The 20377-nt window shown below is 39.8% G+C and overlaps 1 protein-coding gene across 1 annotated transcript in view; it reads left to right on the top strand.

The window, feature by feature from the left end:
* Positions 1–20377, top strand: part of IFRD1 (interferon related developmental regulator 1) — an 83048-nt gene that overhangs the window by 11562 nt on the left and 51109 nt on the right. Inside the window, exons 2-4 of the mRNA XM_053716720.1 lie at positions 1810–1914; positions 1986–2067; positions 16172–16296. Of these exons, the coding sequence (XP_053572695.1) occupies positions 1810–1914; positions 1986–2067; positions 16172–16296 (312 nt within the window). The remainder of the gene's footprint in view (positions 1–1809; positions 1915–1985; positions 2068–16171; positions 16297–20377) is intronic.

The raw sequence follows: 20377 nt of genomic DNA, 5'->3' as shown, positions 1-20377 counted from the left end.
CTTAGTCATGCTTTTTGCTAAGATAAAATCTAGGAGCAGACAGCTGGAGTGACTTAACATTTGCTGATATACAACTGGCATGGCACACCAAGAATGTTTATTCTCAGTGTTATGGTGAGTTTTTTTGCATCGTTTGGTTAGTTTTTCTTTGAAAAAAATTGTCTAGAATGTTTTTAAATTTTTGGAATGTATGGTGAAATGTGTGAGGGAAACATGTTTTTTTGTGATATGCAGTATAGTGACATTAATTATATTGCATTGTTTAGATATTTTAATTGGCATTTTTGGTAGCTTATATCTGGTGTTTAGGTATCACAGGACATAACAAACCCTAGCACCTGTGTGCTTGTGGCTGATTAAAAACAGGGCACTCAATAACCCCAAATATTGTGCCCTTAAGCTGCTGGGTTCTTCTGTCATAGTTTGCGTTCCCTCCCCTTGGTTAAAAGTAATCAGTACAGCTGCTTCAATGCTGGAAAAACTAGCTTTGTTTAATGGAGAAGATTAGTACATATGAGCATACAGGCATACTCCATACACACTGTTCAGTTATTTCTAGGAAACTGCTTCACTGTTTAAGTTTAATAGTTGTATCTTGCTTGGATACTCATCATACTCAACATTGAGTGTCATATTGGCATTTTGTTTAGGTCATGTGTTTGGGCATAAAACCTTGTTGCTTGATACCTTGTAGCTTTAGTAGCACAGTCCCTGGTATTGTCTTGTGGTAATTTCATACATAACCCAGGGCGGTTACTTGGGCAAGGTGATGGCTGACATGCAGCCATCCATGAAAGTTAGTGAATCTCCCTAGGAAGAGGTACAGGGATACTTACCTATTCTTGGCACAATTTAAAAGGCTGCCTGATAGCTGATATTTCTCACTTAGCAGTGACTGAATAATGATTACCAGCATGTGGTGAACAAATGTTTCAGTAGCCTGGGGAAGGCAATGCTGTAGTAATGCAATAAATCAGAGTATGTAGTTTTGCTTTTCTGACCCCATAACTGTATGTATCTGTGTTGAACATCTTTCATGTGTTAAAGTCCAAGATAGTTGCAAGCCTTTCACCTCCAGAGCATGACACCTCTGATTGTTGGATTGTGAGGCTGCCTTATAGTTCAATTTAGAGCATGCACTTTCTATTTAGTATAAATGAATGATAGGGGGCGCCCTTGAGAACACACAAAAGGAATATTTAACTTATACTAAGTGTACAGTTCGCTTAAAAGATAGATATAGATGTGTAAGTAGGGATGTCACACAAAATAGACCTGTTAATACAAGTTAACAATTAACACACAGTAGTCATAAGACTACTTCAATATCACCCAATGAAAGTTGATATCAATTGAAGGTACAAAATATGTAGTAATGTCCTTTTAGTATATAATCTTGATGGTAGTGTATAAAGGCAGCAATCTGTGATGGTCCAGGCCAGGATCCAAAATTTCTATTTAGTATGCCACTTTAATTCTCCACCTTTCCTACTTTCTCTTATCCTTGGAATAGAGAGAAATAAAGTTGAGCTGTGTATCAAACATTTCACAATGTTTCATGCAGCTTTCAATTTGGGATAAATGTCCCTTTAAGAACAACCCAAAAACTGCTTACCACCTTTAGCATGAGTCAAGTTTTTTTTATATACACCCAGTGCATGGGTTTTCTCTTTGTAGAACAGAAGTGCTCTTTATAGTAGTCATAACAATTTGAAAGTCAACTGTATGTATTGCTTGGGATGTTAATCAATATTACTGTGTGCAACAATTGATTTTTTTACCCAAAGTTACCATATTTCATCTTCCTAGGTGGCCGGCAAGGAATAATACACCCATTTAGTGATGATGATTCCTCAGCTGGAACAATGAGCCACTGCAGTAGCTTAAGTGATGTGGCAAGCTATGCTGAAGATGGTATGTTTTCTGCTACTTCTGTATTGGTTTCCTGTGCTGTTCGTTAAAATTAACTTGTTTTTCTTAAACAGGTGCCGAAGTAGATGAAGAAGCGGCGCAAGAAGACTTTGAATACAAATTGAAAGGACTTATTGACCTTACAATGGACAAAAGGTAAGTCATTTGGCACTTCTGTATTTCATTATTTGAGGTGTTGTGTGCTATTGATATGACCACTGCAAAAACACACAAGGCTTTAATCAGTATGTTTAGAAATTATTGTGCTTTTTAAAATGTCATCTTAAGAACCCCTGATTTTGTAAAATTGGTTTTCAGGTTTTCTTACGTCATGACCCATCACAGTAATGATCTTAGGATGCACTAGTAACTATGTCCTTAAAAGGACATTGTGCTTAACATTTTCTCCCCTTTAATGTCTAACCAATGGTCAGTTTTACTTGCAGGAGTGTATTTGTTTTTCAACCAGCTCCTTTACATTTTGTCAGTTGAAATAGCTATTTTTGCCTGTTGTATCCAACTATACTGAAAATGAGTAACAAATGTTTTCTCTTTAGAAAAGCTATTTAACCCCTTAATTGAGGGTACGTTACTTGTCTTTCTATAAGGCGACTTTCTCAAAAGCGTGGTATGTTGGCAAGCATGCAGGAGGGAAGGTCTAATATGGTCTTGCTGCTTGTTACAAGACCTGCGCTATTATATCCAGACAGTCCCTTAACAACCAGATGTACAAGCTACGTTGCAGGTGTTTAAGGGACAGTCTACACCTTAGTCGTCTTAAAGGCTTATCTTAGATTAAGCTGCATATAGCCTCCTGCACCCCTTTCTATATCATGCAGCAGAAATGGTAAAATTTAAATATTAATATTAAAGTGATTGTAAAGTCAGCCTTCTGTCTAAACAGCTGTGTAACAGTTATCACGAAAAAACTTGAGTTTCATTCATCAAATTTTAAGATTTCAAATGGATACCTGTATTTTCATTATTTTCTATCAATTTTCGGCTAAATCATCCTCCTCCCGGCATTCGCGCTCCGTTGCTGTCCTTTTTGATGGACGTCTTAATAGCCAATAATGGCTCTAACCATGGGGGGACCCACCCTCTTATCATGACGTAATACGTCCTTATTGCGCATGCGTTCGTCTTCGGTGCAGAGCTAATCTATTGTAAGCTCGTGCACATTTCGCACATGCGCAATAGTAGTAAACACGGCGTAGCAATAGAATATTATACGGAGTCCTGTCATTTCCTCTGTATTGTAAAGCTTGGATTAGTGGATCTGAAAGGGCTCCGTATATAGGTTAGATTGTTTTATTTATCTTATCTATGTGACAACTATGTTATAAAGCGGAAACAGCAGTAACGCATGCGCAATGGAAAATAGACACAGGAGCGCGCAGTGCCGATACGTAAACAGCGGGTGGGACCGCTGTTTACGTAATATGGAGGAAAATTAGCAAACAGTGAGTGGGAGGAGCGGGTAAGTGAATGAGTGATATTGAATATATAACATAAAAAAGAAATTAAAAATTTTATTAAAAAGTTCTTGTAGCGGTATGCTTAATCGGATGATTCTCTACCAAACTATATTAGACAAACATGAAAAATTTACATTCACTTTAAGACATGGAGTCCACAATGCCATTCCAATTACTAGTGGGAATATCACTCCAGGCCAGCCGGAGGAGGCAAAAAAGACCACAGCAAAGCTGTTAAGTGTCACTCCCTTACCCATAATCCCCAGTCATTCTCTTTGCCTCTGTCAATGGAGGTGAAGTTTGGTGTCTGAAGAAATTAATTCCTTTTTTGGGTACTTTTCCCTGCAAGCAAGGATTTGTGTTTAGCTGACTCCATGTCAATCTCTTAAGTTGAGTAGTGGTGTCTTAAGAAGTTAGGAAGTTGTGAGTTGGTCCTTTGTTTCCTAACATATTGCTGCCCTAATTATAGAAAGCCAGAGTTGGTTACTCTTTCTTTTTTTCTACAGGTTTCTGTGAGGAGTATGTCCTTTAATGCCTTGTGAGTTGTCTTTCTGCCCAACAGCTAGACTGCAGGTAAGTGCTTTTGTCTTCAAGGTCTTGGAGACTTGCACTTCAGATGTTTGTTCCTATTGCAATTTATTGGGACATTTTTAATCCTTGTTGAGATTCACTTTGGCAGAGGACAAGCACACTATGTGGGGACTAAGTCTGCATCTTTTTTTTTTTTTTTGTGTTCAGTCTTTGTTGTATGTGGGCTTATGCTTTTTACTGTGCAGGTTTGGAGACTGAAATTGTGTAAATGCAAAAGTATTTAAGTTTGTGCAATAATTTCCCAGGGCTGTTTAACAGGGAGTGTGTGTATTTTAGCTCCAGTATTAGTTAGAGGAAACGCATGCTTTTATTTGCTGCGCAGTTTCCCTTCCCTGACGGTCATGTGTCTTCCTCCTCTTCCGTTGCGATATTTAAGCAGAGTAGCGTCATTTCTTTTTCTGCCTCCGCTAGATCGCTTCTTTATAAGAGTTTTTTGACTGAAAGATATTGAAGTAGATTATGGTAGGGCACCTCAGTCTTGGATGAGGTGTAGGGGCCCTGAGTTTATTATTTTTATTAGGCATTCAAGTTCTTTTGCGTTTACCGCTCTGAGGGTGTAATTTATTTCTCCAACATTGGTGTGTCCGGTCCACAGCGTCATCCTTACTTGTGGGAATATCTCTTCCCCAACAGGAAATGGCAGAGTCCCAGCAAAGCTGGCCATATAGTCCCTCCTAGGCTCGGCCCACCCCAGTCATTCTCTTTGCTGTTGCACAGGCAACATCTCCACGGAGATGGTTAAGAGTATGTGGTGTTTAGTTGTAGTTTTTTATTCTACTATCAAGAGTTTATTTTAAAATAGTGCTGGTATGTACTATTTACTCTGAAACAGAAAAAGATGAAGAATTCTGTTTGTGAGAGGAAGATGATTTTAGCAGACAGTAACTAAAATCGTTTGCTGTTTCCACATAGGACTGTTGAGATGAAGTAACTTCAGTTGGGGGAAACAGTTAGCAGACTTTTCTGCTTAAGGTATGACTAGCCATATTTCTAACAAGACTGTGTAATGCTGGAAGGCTGTCATTTCCCCTCATGGGGACCGGTAAGCCATTTTCTTAGTCTCAAATCGAATAAAGGGCTTAATATGGGCTATAAAACTGGTACACTTTTATGGGCAAAATCGATTGCTTTATTTGGGCATTTTATACATGTTTATGCTGGTAATTCACACTTATAAACTTGGGGAACGTTTTTTAACGTCAGGCACTGTGTTAGACACCTTTTCCAGTCAGGAAGGGCCTTCCCAGTTGTAGGCTGAGCCTCATTTTCACGCCATTACTGCGCAGTTACTTTTGAGAGCAAGACATGCAGATGCATGTGTGAGGATCTGAAAGTAGTTGGAAAAGTTCCTAGAAGGCTTAATTTGGTATCGTATTCCCCCCTGGGTTTGGTAAAGTCGCAGCAAAGGCTGTAGCTGGGACTGTAGAGGGGTTAAAACAGTAACCGGCTCCGGTTTCGTTAAAGGGTTAAAGCTCTGAAAATTGGTGTGCAATACTTTGAATGCTTTAAGACACTGTGGTGAAAATTTGGTAAATTTTGAACAATTCCTTCATACTTTTTCACATTCAGTAATAAAGTGTGCTCTGTTTAAAATTTAAAGAGACAGTAACGGTTTAGTTTTAAAACGGTTTTTGTGCTTTATTGACAAGTTTAAGCCTGTTTAACATGTCTGTACCTTCAGATAAGCTATGTTCTATATGTATGAAAGTCAATGTGTCTCCCCCTTCAAAATTGTGTGATAATTGTGCCATAGCGTCCAAACAAAGTAAGGACAGTACTGCCACAGATAATGAAGTTGCCCAAGATGATTCATCAGATGAAGGGAGTAGACATGGTTCTACATCATCTCCATCTGTGTCTATACCAGTTTTGCCCACGCAGGAGGCCCCTAGTACTTCTAGTGCGCCAATGCTTATTACTATGCAACAATTGACGGCAGTAATGGATAACTCCATAGCAAATATTTTATCCAAAATGCCTGCATATCAGAGAAAGCGTGATTGCTCTGTTTTAAACACTGAAGAGCAGGAGGGCGCTGATAATTGCTCTGTCATACCCTCACACCAATCTGAAGGGGCCATGAGGGAGGTTTTGTCAGATGGGGAAATTTCAGATTCAGGAAAAATTTCTCAACTGGCTGAACCTGATGTTGTGACATTTAAATTTAAATTAGAGCATCTCCGCGCACTGCTTAAGGAGGTGTTATCTACTCTGGATGATTGTGACAACCTGGTCATTGCAGAAAAATTATGCAAGATGGACAAGTTCCTAGAGGTTCCGGTGCAACCCGACGCTTTTCCTATACCCAAGCGGGTGGCGGACATAGTGAATAAGGAGTGGGAGAAGCCCGGCATACCTTTTGTCCCCCCTCCTATATTTAAGAAATTATTTCCTATGGTCGACCCCAGAAAGGACTTATGGCAGACAGTCCCTAAGGTCGAGGGGGCAGTTTCTACTCTAAACAAGCGCACTACTATTCCTGTCGAGGATAATTGTTCTTTCAAAGATCCTATGGATAAAAAATTGGAGGGTTTGCTTAAAAAGATTTTTGTACAGCAACCCATTTCGTTTTTGTACCTTCTGCAACCCATTTCGTGCATTGTTCCTGTCACTACAGCAGCGTGGTTCTGGTTCGAGGAACTAGAAAAGTCGCTCAGTAGAGAGACTCCATATGAGGAGGTTAAGGACAGAGTTCACGCACTTAAGTTGGCTAATTTTTTTATTTTAGATGCCGCTTTGCAATTAGCTAGATTAGCGGCGAAAAATTCAGGGTTTGCAATTGTGGCGCGCAGAGCGCTTTGGCTAAAGTCTTGGTCAGCGGATGTATCATCCAAGACAAAATTGCTTAATATCCCCTTCAAGGGTAAAACTCTCTTTGGGCCAGAATTGAAAGAGATCATCTCAGACATCACTGGGGGAAAGGGCCACGCCCTCCCACAAGATAGGCCTTTCAAAGCCAAGAATAAGTCTAATTTTCGTTCCTTTCGTAATTTCAGGAACGGACCGGCCTCTAATTCTGCATCCTCTAAGCAAGAGGGTAATGCTTCACAGACCAAACCAGCCTGGAAACCGATGCAAGGCTGGAACAAGGGTAAGCAGGCCAAGAAGCCTGCTGCTGCTAACAAAACAGCATGAAGGAGTAGCCCCCGATCCGGGACCGGATCTAGTGGGGGGCAGACTCTCTCTCTTTGCTCAGGCTTGGGCAAGAGATGTTCAGGATCCCTGGACACTAGAAATAGTTTCTCAGGGTTATCTTCTGGAATTCAAGGAACTACCCCCAAGGGGAAGGTTTCACATGTCTCACTTATCCTCAAACCAAATAGAGACAGGCATTCTTACATTGTGTAGAAGACCTGTTAAAGATGGGAGTGATACACCCAGTTCCATTGGCGGAACAAGGAATGGGTTTTTACTCAAATCTGTTCGTAGTTCCCAAAAAAGAGGGAACCTACAGACCAATTCTGGATTTAAAAATCCTAAACAAATTTCTCAGAGTACCATCGTTCAAAATGGAAACCATTCGAACGATTCTACCTACAATCCAGGAAGGTCAATTTATGACTACCGTGGATCTAAAGGATGCGTACCTACATATTCCTATCCACAAAGAACATCATCAGTTCCTAAGGTTCGCCTTTCTGGACAAACATTACCAGTTTGTGGCCCTCCCATTCGGGTTAGCCACTGCTCCAAGGATTTTCACAAAGGTACTCGGGTCCCTTCTAGCGTTTCTAAGACCGAGGGGCATTGCAGTAGTACCATACTTGGACGACATTCTAATACAAGCGTCGTCCCTTTCAAAGGCAAAGGCTCATACAGACATCGTTCTGGCCTTTCTCAGATCTCACGGATGGAAGGTGAACATAGAAAAAAGTTCTGTCTCCGTCGACAAGAGTTCCCTTCTTGGGAACAATAATAGATTCTTTAGAAATGAGGATTTTTCTGACAGATGCCAGAAAGTCAAAACTTCTAAGCGCTTGTCAAGTTCTTCATTCAGTTCCACGTCCTTCCATAGCTCAGTGCATGGAAGTAGTAGGGTTGATGGTTGCAGCAATGGACATAGTTCCTTTTGCGCGAATTCATCTAAGACCATTACAACTGTGCATGCTGAAACAGTGGAATGGGGACTATACAGACTTGTCTCCAGTGATTCAAGTAGATCAGAAGACCAGAGACTCACTCCGTTGGTGGCTAACCCTGGACCACCTATCCCTGGGAATGAGCTTCCGCAGACCAGAGTGGGTCATCGTCTCGACCGACGCCAGTCTAGTGGGCTGGGGCGCAGTCTGGGAATCCCTGAAAGCTCAGGTACTATGGTCTCGGGAAGAGTCTCTTCTCCCGATAAACATTCTGGAACTAAGAGCGATATTCAATGCTCTCAGGGCTTGGCCTCAGCTAGCAAAGGCCAGATTCATAAGATTCCAATCAGACAACATGACGACTGTTGCTTATATCAATCATCAGGGGGGAACAAGGAGTTCCCTGGCGATGAAAGAAGTGACCAAAATAATACAATGGGCGGAGGATCACTCCTGCCATCTATCTGCGATCCACATCCCAGGTGTGGAAAACTGGGAAGCGGATTACTTGAGGAGTCAGACATTCCATCCGGGGGAGTGGGAACTCCACCCGGAGATCTTTGCCCAGTTGACGCAATTATGGGGCATTCCAGATATGGATCTGATGGCGTCTCGTCAGAACTTCAAGGTTCCTTGCTACGGGTCCAGATCCAGGGATCCCAAGGCGACTCTAGTGGATGCACTAGTAGCGCCTTGGACCTTCAACCTGGCTTATGTGTTTCCACCGTTTCCTCTCATTCCCAGGCTGGTAGCCAGGATCAAGCAGCAGAGGGCCTCGGTGATCTTGATAGCTCCTGCGTGGCCATGCAGGACTTGGTATGCAGACCTGGTGAATATGTCATCGGCTCCACCATGGAAGCTACCTTTGAGACAGGACCTTCTTGTACAGGGTCCATTCGAACATCCAAATCTGGTCTCCCTCCAGCTGACGGCTTGGAGATTGAACGCTTGATTCTATCAAAGCGTGGGTTTTCAGATTCTGTGATAGATACTCTGGTTCAAGCCAGAAAACCGGTAACTAGAAAAATTTACCATAAAATATGGAAAAGATATATCTGCTGGTGTGAATCCAAGGGATTCCCATGGAATAAGATACAAATTCCTAAGATCCTTTCCTTTCTACAAGGTTTGGATAAAGGATTATCTGCGAGTTCTCTAAAGGGACAGATTTCTGCTTTATCTGTCTTACTACACAAACGACTGGCAGCTGTGCCAGATGTTCAAGCATTTGTTCAGGCTCTGGTTAGGATCAAGCCTGTTTACAGACCTTTGACTCCTCCCTGGAGTTTAAATCTAGTTCTTTCAGTTCTTCAAGGGGTTCCGTTTGAACCTTTACATTCCATAGATATTAAGTTGTTATCTTGGAAAGTTTTGTTTTTGGTTGCTATTTCTTCTGCTAGAAGAGTTTCTGAGTTATCTGCTCTGCAGTGTACTCCGCCCTATCTGGTGTTCCATTCAGATAAGGTTGTTTTGCGTACTAAGCCTGGTTTTCTTCCAAAGGTTGTTTCCAACAAAAATATTAACCAGGAGATAGTTGTACCTTCTTTGTGTCCGAATCCAGTTTCAAAGAAGGAACGTTTGCTACACAATTTAGATGTAGTCCGTGCTCTAAAATTCTACTTAGAAGCTACAAAAGAGTTCAGACAAACATCTTCTCTGTTTGTCGTCTATTCTGGTAAAAGGAGAGGTCAAAAAGCAACTTCTACCTCTCTTTCCTTTTGGGTTAAAAGCATCATCCGATTGGCTTATGAGACTGCCGGACGGCAGCCTCCTGAAAGAATCACAGCTCACTCCACTAGGGCTGTGGCTTCCACATGGGCCTTCAAGAACGAGGCTTCTGTTGATCAGATATGTAAGGCAGCGACTTGGTCTTCACTGCACACTTTTGCCAAATTTTACAAATTTGATACTTTTGCTTCTTCGGAGGCTATTTTTGGGAGTTTTTGCAAGCTGTGGTGCCTTCCGTTTAGGTAACCTGATTTGCTCCCTCCCTTCATCCGTGTCCTAAAGCTTTGGTATTGGTTCCCACAAGTAAGGATGACGCCGTGGACCGGACACACCAATGTTGGAGAAAACAGAATTTATGCTTACCTGATAATTTACTTTCTCCAACGGTGTGTCCGGTCCACGGCCCGCCCTGGTTTTTTAATCAGGTTTGATTAATTATTTTCTCTAACTAGTCACCACAGCACCCTATGGTTTCTCCTATTTTTTCCTCCTTTCCGTCGGTCGAATGACTGGGGTGGGCCGAGCCTAGGAGGGACTATATGGCCAGCTTTGCTGGGACTCTTTGCCATTTCCTGTTGGGGAAGAGATATTCCCACAAGTAAGGATGACGCCGTGGACCGGACACACCGTTGGAGAAAGTAAATTAACAAAAAACAGAATTTATGCTTACCTGATAAAGTGACTAACTTTTTTTTATTCAAAATTTTTAGTTTCTCATTTTTGGAGATTTGCTTATTTTGCTAATTATCGACATGGAGCAAGAATCTATATAGTTATAGATGCTTATTATGCCCAGGTTGTTTTGCCTATGCAGGTTTGCGTTACATGTTTAGCTAGAACGCTAGAATGTAAGGTTAAGCTTTTGCCCGCTGAACCCAATGTCCCAGGATGATGCTGTTCAGGCAATGCCACAGCTTTCGCCTCAAAGTCCCAAGCCTTAATGGCGTCATACAGTGCCTTGCAGTTCCTCTCAGCCTCCTGGAGATTATTTGCCATTTAGTTTTTGCTGCATGGATATCTTTTGTGGTATCTGCGGCATTATCTGCTTTTCCTGCATTGGGGTAACGCAAGAGGAAAACTAAACATTTTTCATATAGTAAGGCGTCTGTTCCATCTGCTGCTACACAAGTTGCCCTCCCTCATAACGGAGGATACCTTGGTAGCTTCTTAGGATGAAATCTCAGATTTTGACAGTGTAAATCCTTTGTCGTTGAAGTAAACTTCAGGTTTAAAGGGACACTGAACCTTAATTTTTTTCTTTCGTGATTCAGAGAGCATGCAATTTTAAGTAACTTTCTAATTTACTCCTATTTTTTCTTCGTTCTCTTGCTCTCTTTATTTGCATGTTATTTTTTTTTGGTTCAGCACTTGTTTATTGGTTGGTTAAATCAATCTACCAATCAGCAAGAACAACCCAGGTTGTTCACCAAAAATGGGCCGGCATCTAAACTTACATTCTTGCTTTTCAAATACCAAGAGAATATAATAAAGTTCCAAAAACGAAGCCAAAGTGATGAAAAAAACAGATCACTTTATTCCTTAAAGTATGTAGAGATACAAAACCATGTGGTTAGGCAGTTAGCATAGCTGAGTCTGACCGGTTTTGGTCGTATTGACCGTAATCATAGAATACCTTTATTGGTGTGAATCGAAGGGCTACTCTTGGAGTAGGGTCAGGATCTATTTTGAGAGAGATATTAGCCCTATGCTGCTTTGCAGTTGTGACCACGCCCTCTGAGGTAATTGAAAGTGTGAACACTGACCAGCACTCATGAACCCTCAGATGATTCCAGTTAGTAATGTGAATTAAACCTTCAGTATTGTGAATTTCAGATATAGCCCTCAAGTAAAAGCATATATCCTCCTGAGATGCATTCTGTGCTTCATCGCTGTGGAATGTAGCTATGACATACAGGTCAGTGTCAAGAGTGTACGTGAAAAGCAAATTCCAGTCACACATACATGCATTTTATTACACTGACCAGGCATTGCAATGCCGTATTCAAAGACAGTGTTATGTGAACTGAGTTTCTATGGGGTGCAAATCACAAAAACACAAATCTTAATCAATTGTTTCCATGTTACTCTTGATACTGACCTGTATGTAATGGCTACATTCCAAAGCGAAGCACAGAATGCATCTCAGAAGGCTATATGTGTTTTGACGGCTATGAGGAATAACCTGTGGGCGGTGTCTGAAATTTACAATACAATCCCGAAGGTTTCATTTACATTACTAACGGGGATCATCTGAGGATTTGTTTGCTTACTTTCTGATTGCGCACATAAATATCTGAAGCTGCTTCATTTACAAATCTTCAGCAAAAGCCTGATGACTAAATATGCCTTATGTATATAACTGCTAACCGGAGCAGTGTTAATAGTAATATTGGAATGTACTAGTGTATCTGAGCGTTCCTGTGCTCTGGGTAGGTAACATTCTATAAGCATCAGAAACTTTCTTTGCAAATTCTATCTGAGTTCTGTTTTCATTACTTGTCAATCTCCAAAGAACTTGGATTCCTGTTGAAGCGTGCACCTAGAGAGTGTGCTTCTCTGATAATTGCGCATGCCGATTGAAATAAATAGCTATTTTGCATAAAATTACATAAAACAATTTGATTGGTCACAGGGCTGGGTTAGACAGTTTGGAAGCACAACCCTTTTATCTGGGTGTTCCAGAGTCTTCAAACTGCAACGCTAAGAAGCGGATTATAAAGTTAAAAATACTATATATTTCTCAAAAATTATTCAGTGTTCTCCTTTACTTGATACTGTGCTATTGCTGATAATGAGCTTTTACGTTGAGTAAACTGGTAGTTTAATCAAAAAATTGTTGTTCCTTCTCTGTTCCAATACTTCTCATAAGGAACGTCTGTTGCACAACTTGGATGTTGTGCGCAGGCGACTAAGGATTTTCGCCAGTCCTCTGCCCTGTTTTGTTTCTCAGGAAAGCGTAATGGTCAGAAGGCTACTGCTACTTCTCTTTCCCTTTGGTTGAGAAGTATTGGTTTTGCTTATGAGACTGCTGGTCAGCAGCCTCCTGAGAGAATTAAAGCTCATTCCACTAGGGCTGTCTCCTCTTCCAGGGCTTTCAAAAATGAAGCTTCTGTGAAACAGATTTGCAAGGCTGCAACTTGGTCCTCTCTGCATACTTTTGCCAAATTTTACAAATTTGATACTTTTTTTCCTCGACTGAGGCTTCTTTTGGGAGACAGGTTCTTCAAGTTGTGGTGCCTTCTGTTTAGGTTTGCCTGTCTTGTTCTCCCTCCCTGTTCATTCTGTGTACTCTAGCTTGGGTATTGGTTCCCACTAGTAATTGGAATGACATTGTGGACTCAAATTTATGCTTACCCAATGATAAACTTCTTTTTTTCTGGACAGGGGAGAGTACATGACACCACCCTTAGACAGTGGTTTTTGTCTAAACCTCAGGCACCTCTACACTTTTGTGTTATTCCTTTATCTATTTCCCTTTGGTCGAATGACTGGGGCTTATGGGTAGGGGAGTGACACTTAACAGCTTTGCTGTGGTGATCTTTGCCGCATCCTGCTGGCCAGGAGTGATATTCCCACTAGTAATTGGAATGACATCGTGGACTCCAGGTCCGGAAAGAAATTTATCAGGTAAGCATAAATTTTGTTTTTTGGCCACTTTGAAGTGGTGGCTAAGCTCCACCCACTGATGACATAATGATCTGGGCTGCATTAAAGGCTCACTAGTTACAAAACTCACTAGTAGGATTCAGGGGACTGTCAATGCTATTCAGCAGAGTGCCTAGATGCAGCCCAGATGTCGTCAGTGAGTGGAGATTGGCAGTCATTTCAAAGTGGCCAGAAACAATCATTTTAAAAACTTATTTTTAAAGGGACAGTAAACCTTAAAAATGTTATATAATTCTGCACATAGTGCAGAATTATATAACATTATATTAGCCAAATATTATTCAAACGTAATTTCCCCTATTTTTAAAAGAAAGCGCTGTTTCACAGACCTGCTCTCTGCTGAGCGGGTCTGTTATATTTCCTCAGCGCATCGGGCCAGCTGTGTAGTCACAGCCTAGCCCGACCGCGCCATAAGACTAAGTGCAGCTCGCTCCTGTCACAGGCGGTCAGGCCGGGCTGTGACTATACAGCTGGCCCGATGCGCTGAGGAAATATAACAGACCCGCTCAGCAGAGAGCGGGTCTGTGAAACAGCGCTTTCTTTTAAAAATGAATAGGGGAAATTACGTTTAAATAATATTTGGCTAATATGTTATATAATTCTGCACTATGTGCAGAATTATATAACATTATTTTTAAGGTTTACTGTCCCTTTAATGTTCCTGCAGCATAATATAGAAAGGGGTGCACAAGGCTTTTTACAGCTTAATCGAAGTTAAGGCTTTATGATTGAGGTGTAGACTGTCCCTTTAAAGAGAAGACAATTGCACTGATCTCCCAGATTTTTAAGGGATATGAAACACTAATCATTTAGTAGAAACAAATGTTTCTTTTTGGGTTTAATTTTATTTACCATGGTTTCTTGACATGGTTTAACAACTTGTTTGTGCAGAATGAGCAATTCTGAGCAAAAGCAAGACTTAAAGGGACATGAAACCTAATTTTTTCTTTCATGATATAGAAAGAGCATGCAATTTTAAACAACTTTCTGATCTACTTTTATTTATTTTGCATCATTCTCTTTATATCCTTTGCTGAAAATTATATCTAGATAGGCTTAGTAGCTGCTGATTGGTTGCTGCACATAGATGCCTCGTGTGATTGCTGAAGAAATAGCAATGCACATTTCTGAGCCAAAGGATATATAAAGAACGAAGCAAATTAGATAATAAAAGTCAATTGAAATGTTAAAATTTTATTCTCTACCTGAAACATGAGAAATTTTGGGTTTAGTGTCCCTTTAATGCCTCTAACATCTGAACAGTAAACCAGTTCAAGTTACTGTAGGTTTGACATCAAGCTAGTTAAGCCTTCCAGTTGACCCCAACTCCCAGGGCTGTGACAGGAAGCAATGGACGCTGCACAAATAAAGTGAAAAAAAAAATAAAAAAATATATATATATATATATATGCAAATTGTAGTCACCAAGCACTCCCGTTGTTAATATAGTGCCTAGGTGCAGTGCATAAAGATAATATACACAAAAACCGCACTCTTAGGGCTTATTTTCACCACTACTGTGGACTTTGATAAAGGGGGAAACCCCGAAACTTTACTAATTGATTAAAGTCCACAGTAGTGGTGAAAATAAGCCCTAAGAGTGCGGTCTTTGTTTTTATATATTTATATATTATGTAAAATTGTTTATAATGAGAATACATATTGCAATGTATTAAGTATAACCCACTGCTTAGTGCTTTATTACAAAAATGAAACCCTGTTAAATACCCCTTTAGTAAATATTTAGGTAACCCAATAATTCATGAAATACCCTTGTAAGATGTTAAACATTGCATTTATTCCTTGAGATGGTGTCATTTATCCATTGTGCTGAGCACTTTAAGCATGGATTAGTCAACTTACAATCCTAACCATAATAACATTGCTTAGATAGAAGTGAGCAGTTTTTATTCCATGTGCCATGTTTAAGCTATATATAACATGCTATCTGTTTTCCAGTACATAACACCATTTTGACAAATAAGTCTGTTGGTTTCTAGCTAGAATATAAACAGGGTTTTACTGTATAATATAAGAGTTACCTTGATGGTTCTTGTTTTCTCAATCTATGTACTCAAAAGACCATTAAAGGGACATTAAACCCAAAATATTTCTTCCATTCAGATAGAGAATACAATTCTAAAAAAGTTTCCAATTTACTTCCATTATCAAATTTGCCTTCTCATGATATTCTCTGTTGAAGATACCAAGGTAGGTAGCGTGCACGTGCCTGAAGCCCTACATGACAGGAAATAGTGCTGCCATCTAGTGCTCCTGCTAATGTATAACATTGTTGCAAAACTGCTGCCATATTGTGCTGCTGACACATGCACACTTGTAAGCTTACGTCCTTGCTTTTCAACAAAGGATAATAAAACTAACAATTTAATGAAAGTAAATTGGTAAGTTGTTTAAAATTGGATGCTTTATCTGAATTACCAAAAATAATTGGGTTTTATGTCCCTTTAATAGGCCACTTATAAATTTACTTGGGTGCATTTGAGACTCAAGGCAATTGAGTTGCTGAATAGCCTAAGAAGGGAAATGCTTTAAAAAACAAACCATAAACCCTGTTTTTGATGATAAACACAAAGTGCAATGAGAACAGATATTTGGGGTCCTAAAACATGATTGAAGTATACATTTTTAGTGATATGGTATTTGAAACCCAGTTTATGTATAACATTTGAACTCATTAACTTGTATTACGTTTAACAGCGCAAAGACAAGGCAAGCCGCGCTTCAAGGTATTAAGAATTGCCTTTCATCAAAGCTGTTATACGATTTCATTATAGAGCGAAGAATGACTCTAACGGACAGCATTGAACGTTGTTTGAAAAAAGGTATGTCAGTGAAATAGTGCACAAAATAGGGTTAATACTTTAGCATGTTTTGTAATGAGATTAAAGTGAAGGTAAACTTTGCAAGGTGCAATAATTTTAAATGCAAATCCAAAGCAAATTAAGGGTACTTTAAGTCATTTTTTGTATTAAAATATTTACCTAGTTATCGCCGTTTTTCTATGCAATTCCACTCGTTATAAACAGCCTGTTTTTTTTTGTTTTTTTTAACAGTCCGGTCACATTCTTCAAGTAGCCAATCAAAGGTCTGGCCGTTAGGCGGCCGTCATTTGACGTCACTACATTTCTGGACGTTCTGCGCATGCGTTGGCTATATATTCCTCTCCCTTCCAAGCCGTGCTCGTTCCTGATTAGCACATGTGCAATTCATCCTAAATATAAATCTTCATAACGCACTTTATTTAGAAGCAATTTGCAACAGTATCGGTGGCTACAACCTGTTTTGCTACACTTCACTTGAGCGCTGCAATAGTAAGTTTTTTTTTTTTTTTTTTTACCGTGGTGCAATTGGAATGTACGGCGAGATGTGCGCACGCGCAATTTGTCCTTCAATCGTGAACGCTCTTTTCAAGTACGTATAGAGCGGGTGGGACCGCTCTATACGTGATAGTCAGAAACCAGGAAATACATGGAGGGAGGAGCTAAGACCGGCCGAGAACGTTGATAAAAACAGGTGTGTGTGTGTATATATACTATGTTATGAAAAATTAGCGATCTTACTATGTAGTACATGGGTAACATAATACTGCTTTCAAAAACGCAAAAGTTTACCTTCACTTTAAGTTGGTCAGTTGTGATAAAGGGATACTAAACCTCATGTGTGTTTTTTTTTATTTTTTTTATTTAAAGTCTTTCAATAGGTTAATATCAGCAGTCTGAATGTTATTTAAACAGATAAATACCACCTTTGCTGCAGTTTAATGATAAAACGTTTCACCACAACTTATTAAAGAGCCAATCTTGATTGGCGTCTTAAATGTCTGTCAAATTAACCAAATCTCAATTTGGCTTTAGATGTGTCACGTGTAGGCTTTTGAAGCTGTCATGTGCTTACAACACTGGGAAAGTGTTGCAGCATAGCTGTAAAAAGTGGACCAAAAAATATCACCTGAACATCTCTATGTAAAAATTTCTTTCATACAGGTCGTGAGTACATGATCATTGCATATGGAAATTGCTTCTCTTCCACTAGGAGGCAAAGTTTCCCAAAAACCAAGAGCTCTATAAAACCCCTCACGCATAAGTTTTGTCTTTACTTTGGCATCTTCATTCTTCAACCACCTCCAATGGCAGCAATGTGTTCCTCAGAGAAAGGGGTTTTCAGTTTATATTGAGGCCCAATTCCCCTCAGAGTACAGTGCTTGTGTATTTGGGGTATGGTTTGATGCAACTGTTCAACTCATGGGAAATCCTTAATAGGAACGCTGTAAATCGGTCGCAGGGACTTGTCTCCTGCCTCCCTTTTCAGTTTTACATTATACTGCTATTCCATTAACTCTGCTCAAGTTTCAGTACTGGTTTGGCTGTCTGCTACTTGCTTATAGTGGACGAGTGTCTATGGGTAAGTTTTTTTTTTTATTTTTTTTTATTTTATATATAGACACTCGTTTAAGAGTTTATCTATAGATGTATGTATATACCTGGGACAGAACTCTCTATTCCCCATGCTTTGCGTGCAGAACTTATAGCATGCATTTTTTGCGCACCGGCTACAGACGTCTGAATACGCTTGTCGGTTAGCGCACATTATTGTACGCATATGTCCTTAACTCTTGTAGAGTTACAGGGTAGTGCACACAAACGCGCGTTGAACACTAGTTGGGTTAGCGCATGTCTACCATTTAAACAGTAAGTTTGGCATGCTTAGTTACTGCTTAGCTAGGCTGAGCATCAGTGTTAAGTGCTTAATTGTCTCTGTAAAGCTAGGTAGGGTAGGTATAGGGTTTTCCTTTCCTCAAGATCTTCCTAAAAGTGAAGGTAAACTTTGATGAATCAGTGTCCTGTTTTTAAAAATACTATTAAAAACAGGGGCATTTTCGTTCAAAGTCTACATTTCACCGTTTTTGTAAAAATATTTACCTTATATTCTGGAAGCCGCTCCAGAGCTTCCCCGTCGCAAGTATCTTCATACGTCACCAATGACTAATCTGGCTTCCTCCTATCACGGCTTCCCCCCACAAAGCAAACATTGCCTGAAGCCACACAGTGATTGGAGGAAGCCGGATTCTTAATTGGTGACGTTATAAGAGACTTGCGACCGGGGGGGGGGGGGGGGGGGGCGGATGCGTTGAATCGGCTTCCAGAATAAAAAGTAAGAATTTTTTACAAAAACGGTGAAATGTAAACTTTGAATGAAAGTACCCCGGTTTTTTAATATTTTTAAAAACGGCACTGATTCTTCAGTCTACCTTCACTTTAAAGGGACAGTCTACAATAGAATTTTTATTTTAAGATAGATCATCCCTTTATTACCCATTCCCCAGTTTTGCATAAGTTATATTAATATACTTTTTACCTCTGATTAACTTGTATCTAAGAACCTTCTTCCAGCCCCCTGATCACATGACTGGCTTATCTATTGACTTGCATTTAGCATTATATTGTGCTAAATCTTAAATAACTTTCTGTGCCTGTACAGTGTTATCTATATGGCCCACGTGTACTTTCAGTCTGTGTTGGAAAGCAATTTAAAAATCATATAGCCTGGGCTATCATATCAGTTAAAGTAGCTAAGGGGACCAGGCATTTGTAGGTTTCATTGTCAGGGATTTTACTTTGTTTGCTTTATAATAATCATAGGATCTCTTGATTGCTACTAGAGCTCAAACTGTACCTTTATGCTAAAGACCTTCCAACAATGTGTGGGTTTGGATTCCTTGAATTTTGTCCTTTCTCCAAGAAGGTCTGGAAGGGCTTATCTGAAAGTACTTTGAAGGGTCAAATATCTGCCTTGTCTATTTTGTTACATAAACATCTGGCGGATGTACCAGATGTGCAATCTTTCTGTCGGACCTTGGTCAGAATCAGGCCTGTGTTCAAACCTGTTACTCCTCCCTGGAGTCTTAACCTTGTTCTTCAGCAGGCTCTGTTTGAGCCTATGCATTCCTTAGATATTAAGATTATCTTGGAAAGTATCTTGGACTCGTAGAGTCTCAGCTGCTGGACAGCAGCCTCCTGAGAGTCACAGCTCATTCCACGAGGGCTGTTTCCTCTTCCACAGAAGCTTCATTTTTGAATGCCCAGAAAACAGATTTGCAAGGCTGCAACTTGGTCTTCTCTACACACACCTCAGGCACCTCTGCACCTTGTGTTACTTTCTTTATTTCTTTCATGTAATTAGCAAGAGTCCATGAGCTAGTGACGTATGGGATATACATTCCTACCAGGAGGGGCAAAGTTTCCCAAACCTCAAAATGCCTATAAATACACCCCTCACCACACCCACAAATCAGTTTTACAAACTTTGCCTCCTATGGAGGTGGTGAAGTAAGTTTGTGCTAGATTCTACGTTGATATGCGCTCCGCAGCAGGTTGGAGCCCGGTTTTCCTCTCAGCGTGCAGTGAATGTCAGAGGGATGTGAAGAGAGTATTGCCTGTTTGAATTCAATGATCTCCTTCTACGGGGTCTATTTCATAGGTTCTCTGTTATCGGTCGTAGAGATTCATCTCTTACCTCCTTTTTCAGATCGACGATATACTCTTTTTATTTATATATATATATATATATTTATATATATATATTTTTATATATATATATATATATATATATATATATATATATATATATATATATATATATATATATATATATATATATATATATATATATATATATATATATATATACATACATACACCATTACCTCTGCTGATTTTCGTTTCAGTACTGGTTTGGCTTTCTACAAACATGTAGATGAGTGTCCTGGGGTAAGTAAGTCTTATTTTCTGTGACACTCTAAAGCTATGGTTGGGCACTTTTTTAAAGTTCTAAATATATGTATTCAAACATTTATTTGCCTTGACTCAGAATGTTCAACATTCCTTTTTTTCAGACAGTCAGTTT

Source organism: Bombina bombina, chromosome 6 (assembly GCF_027579735.1).
Source record: "Bombina bombina isolate aBomBom1 chromosome 6, aBomBom1.pri, whole genome shotgun sequence".
NCBI lineage: Eukaryota > Metazoa > Chordata > Amphibia > Anura > Bombinatoridae > Bombina > Bombina bombina.
The sequence above is the reverse complement of the archived record's forward strand: the minus strand, read 5'-3'. Positions and strand labels throughout refer to the sequence as shown.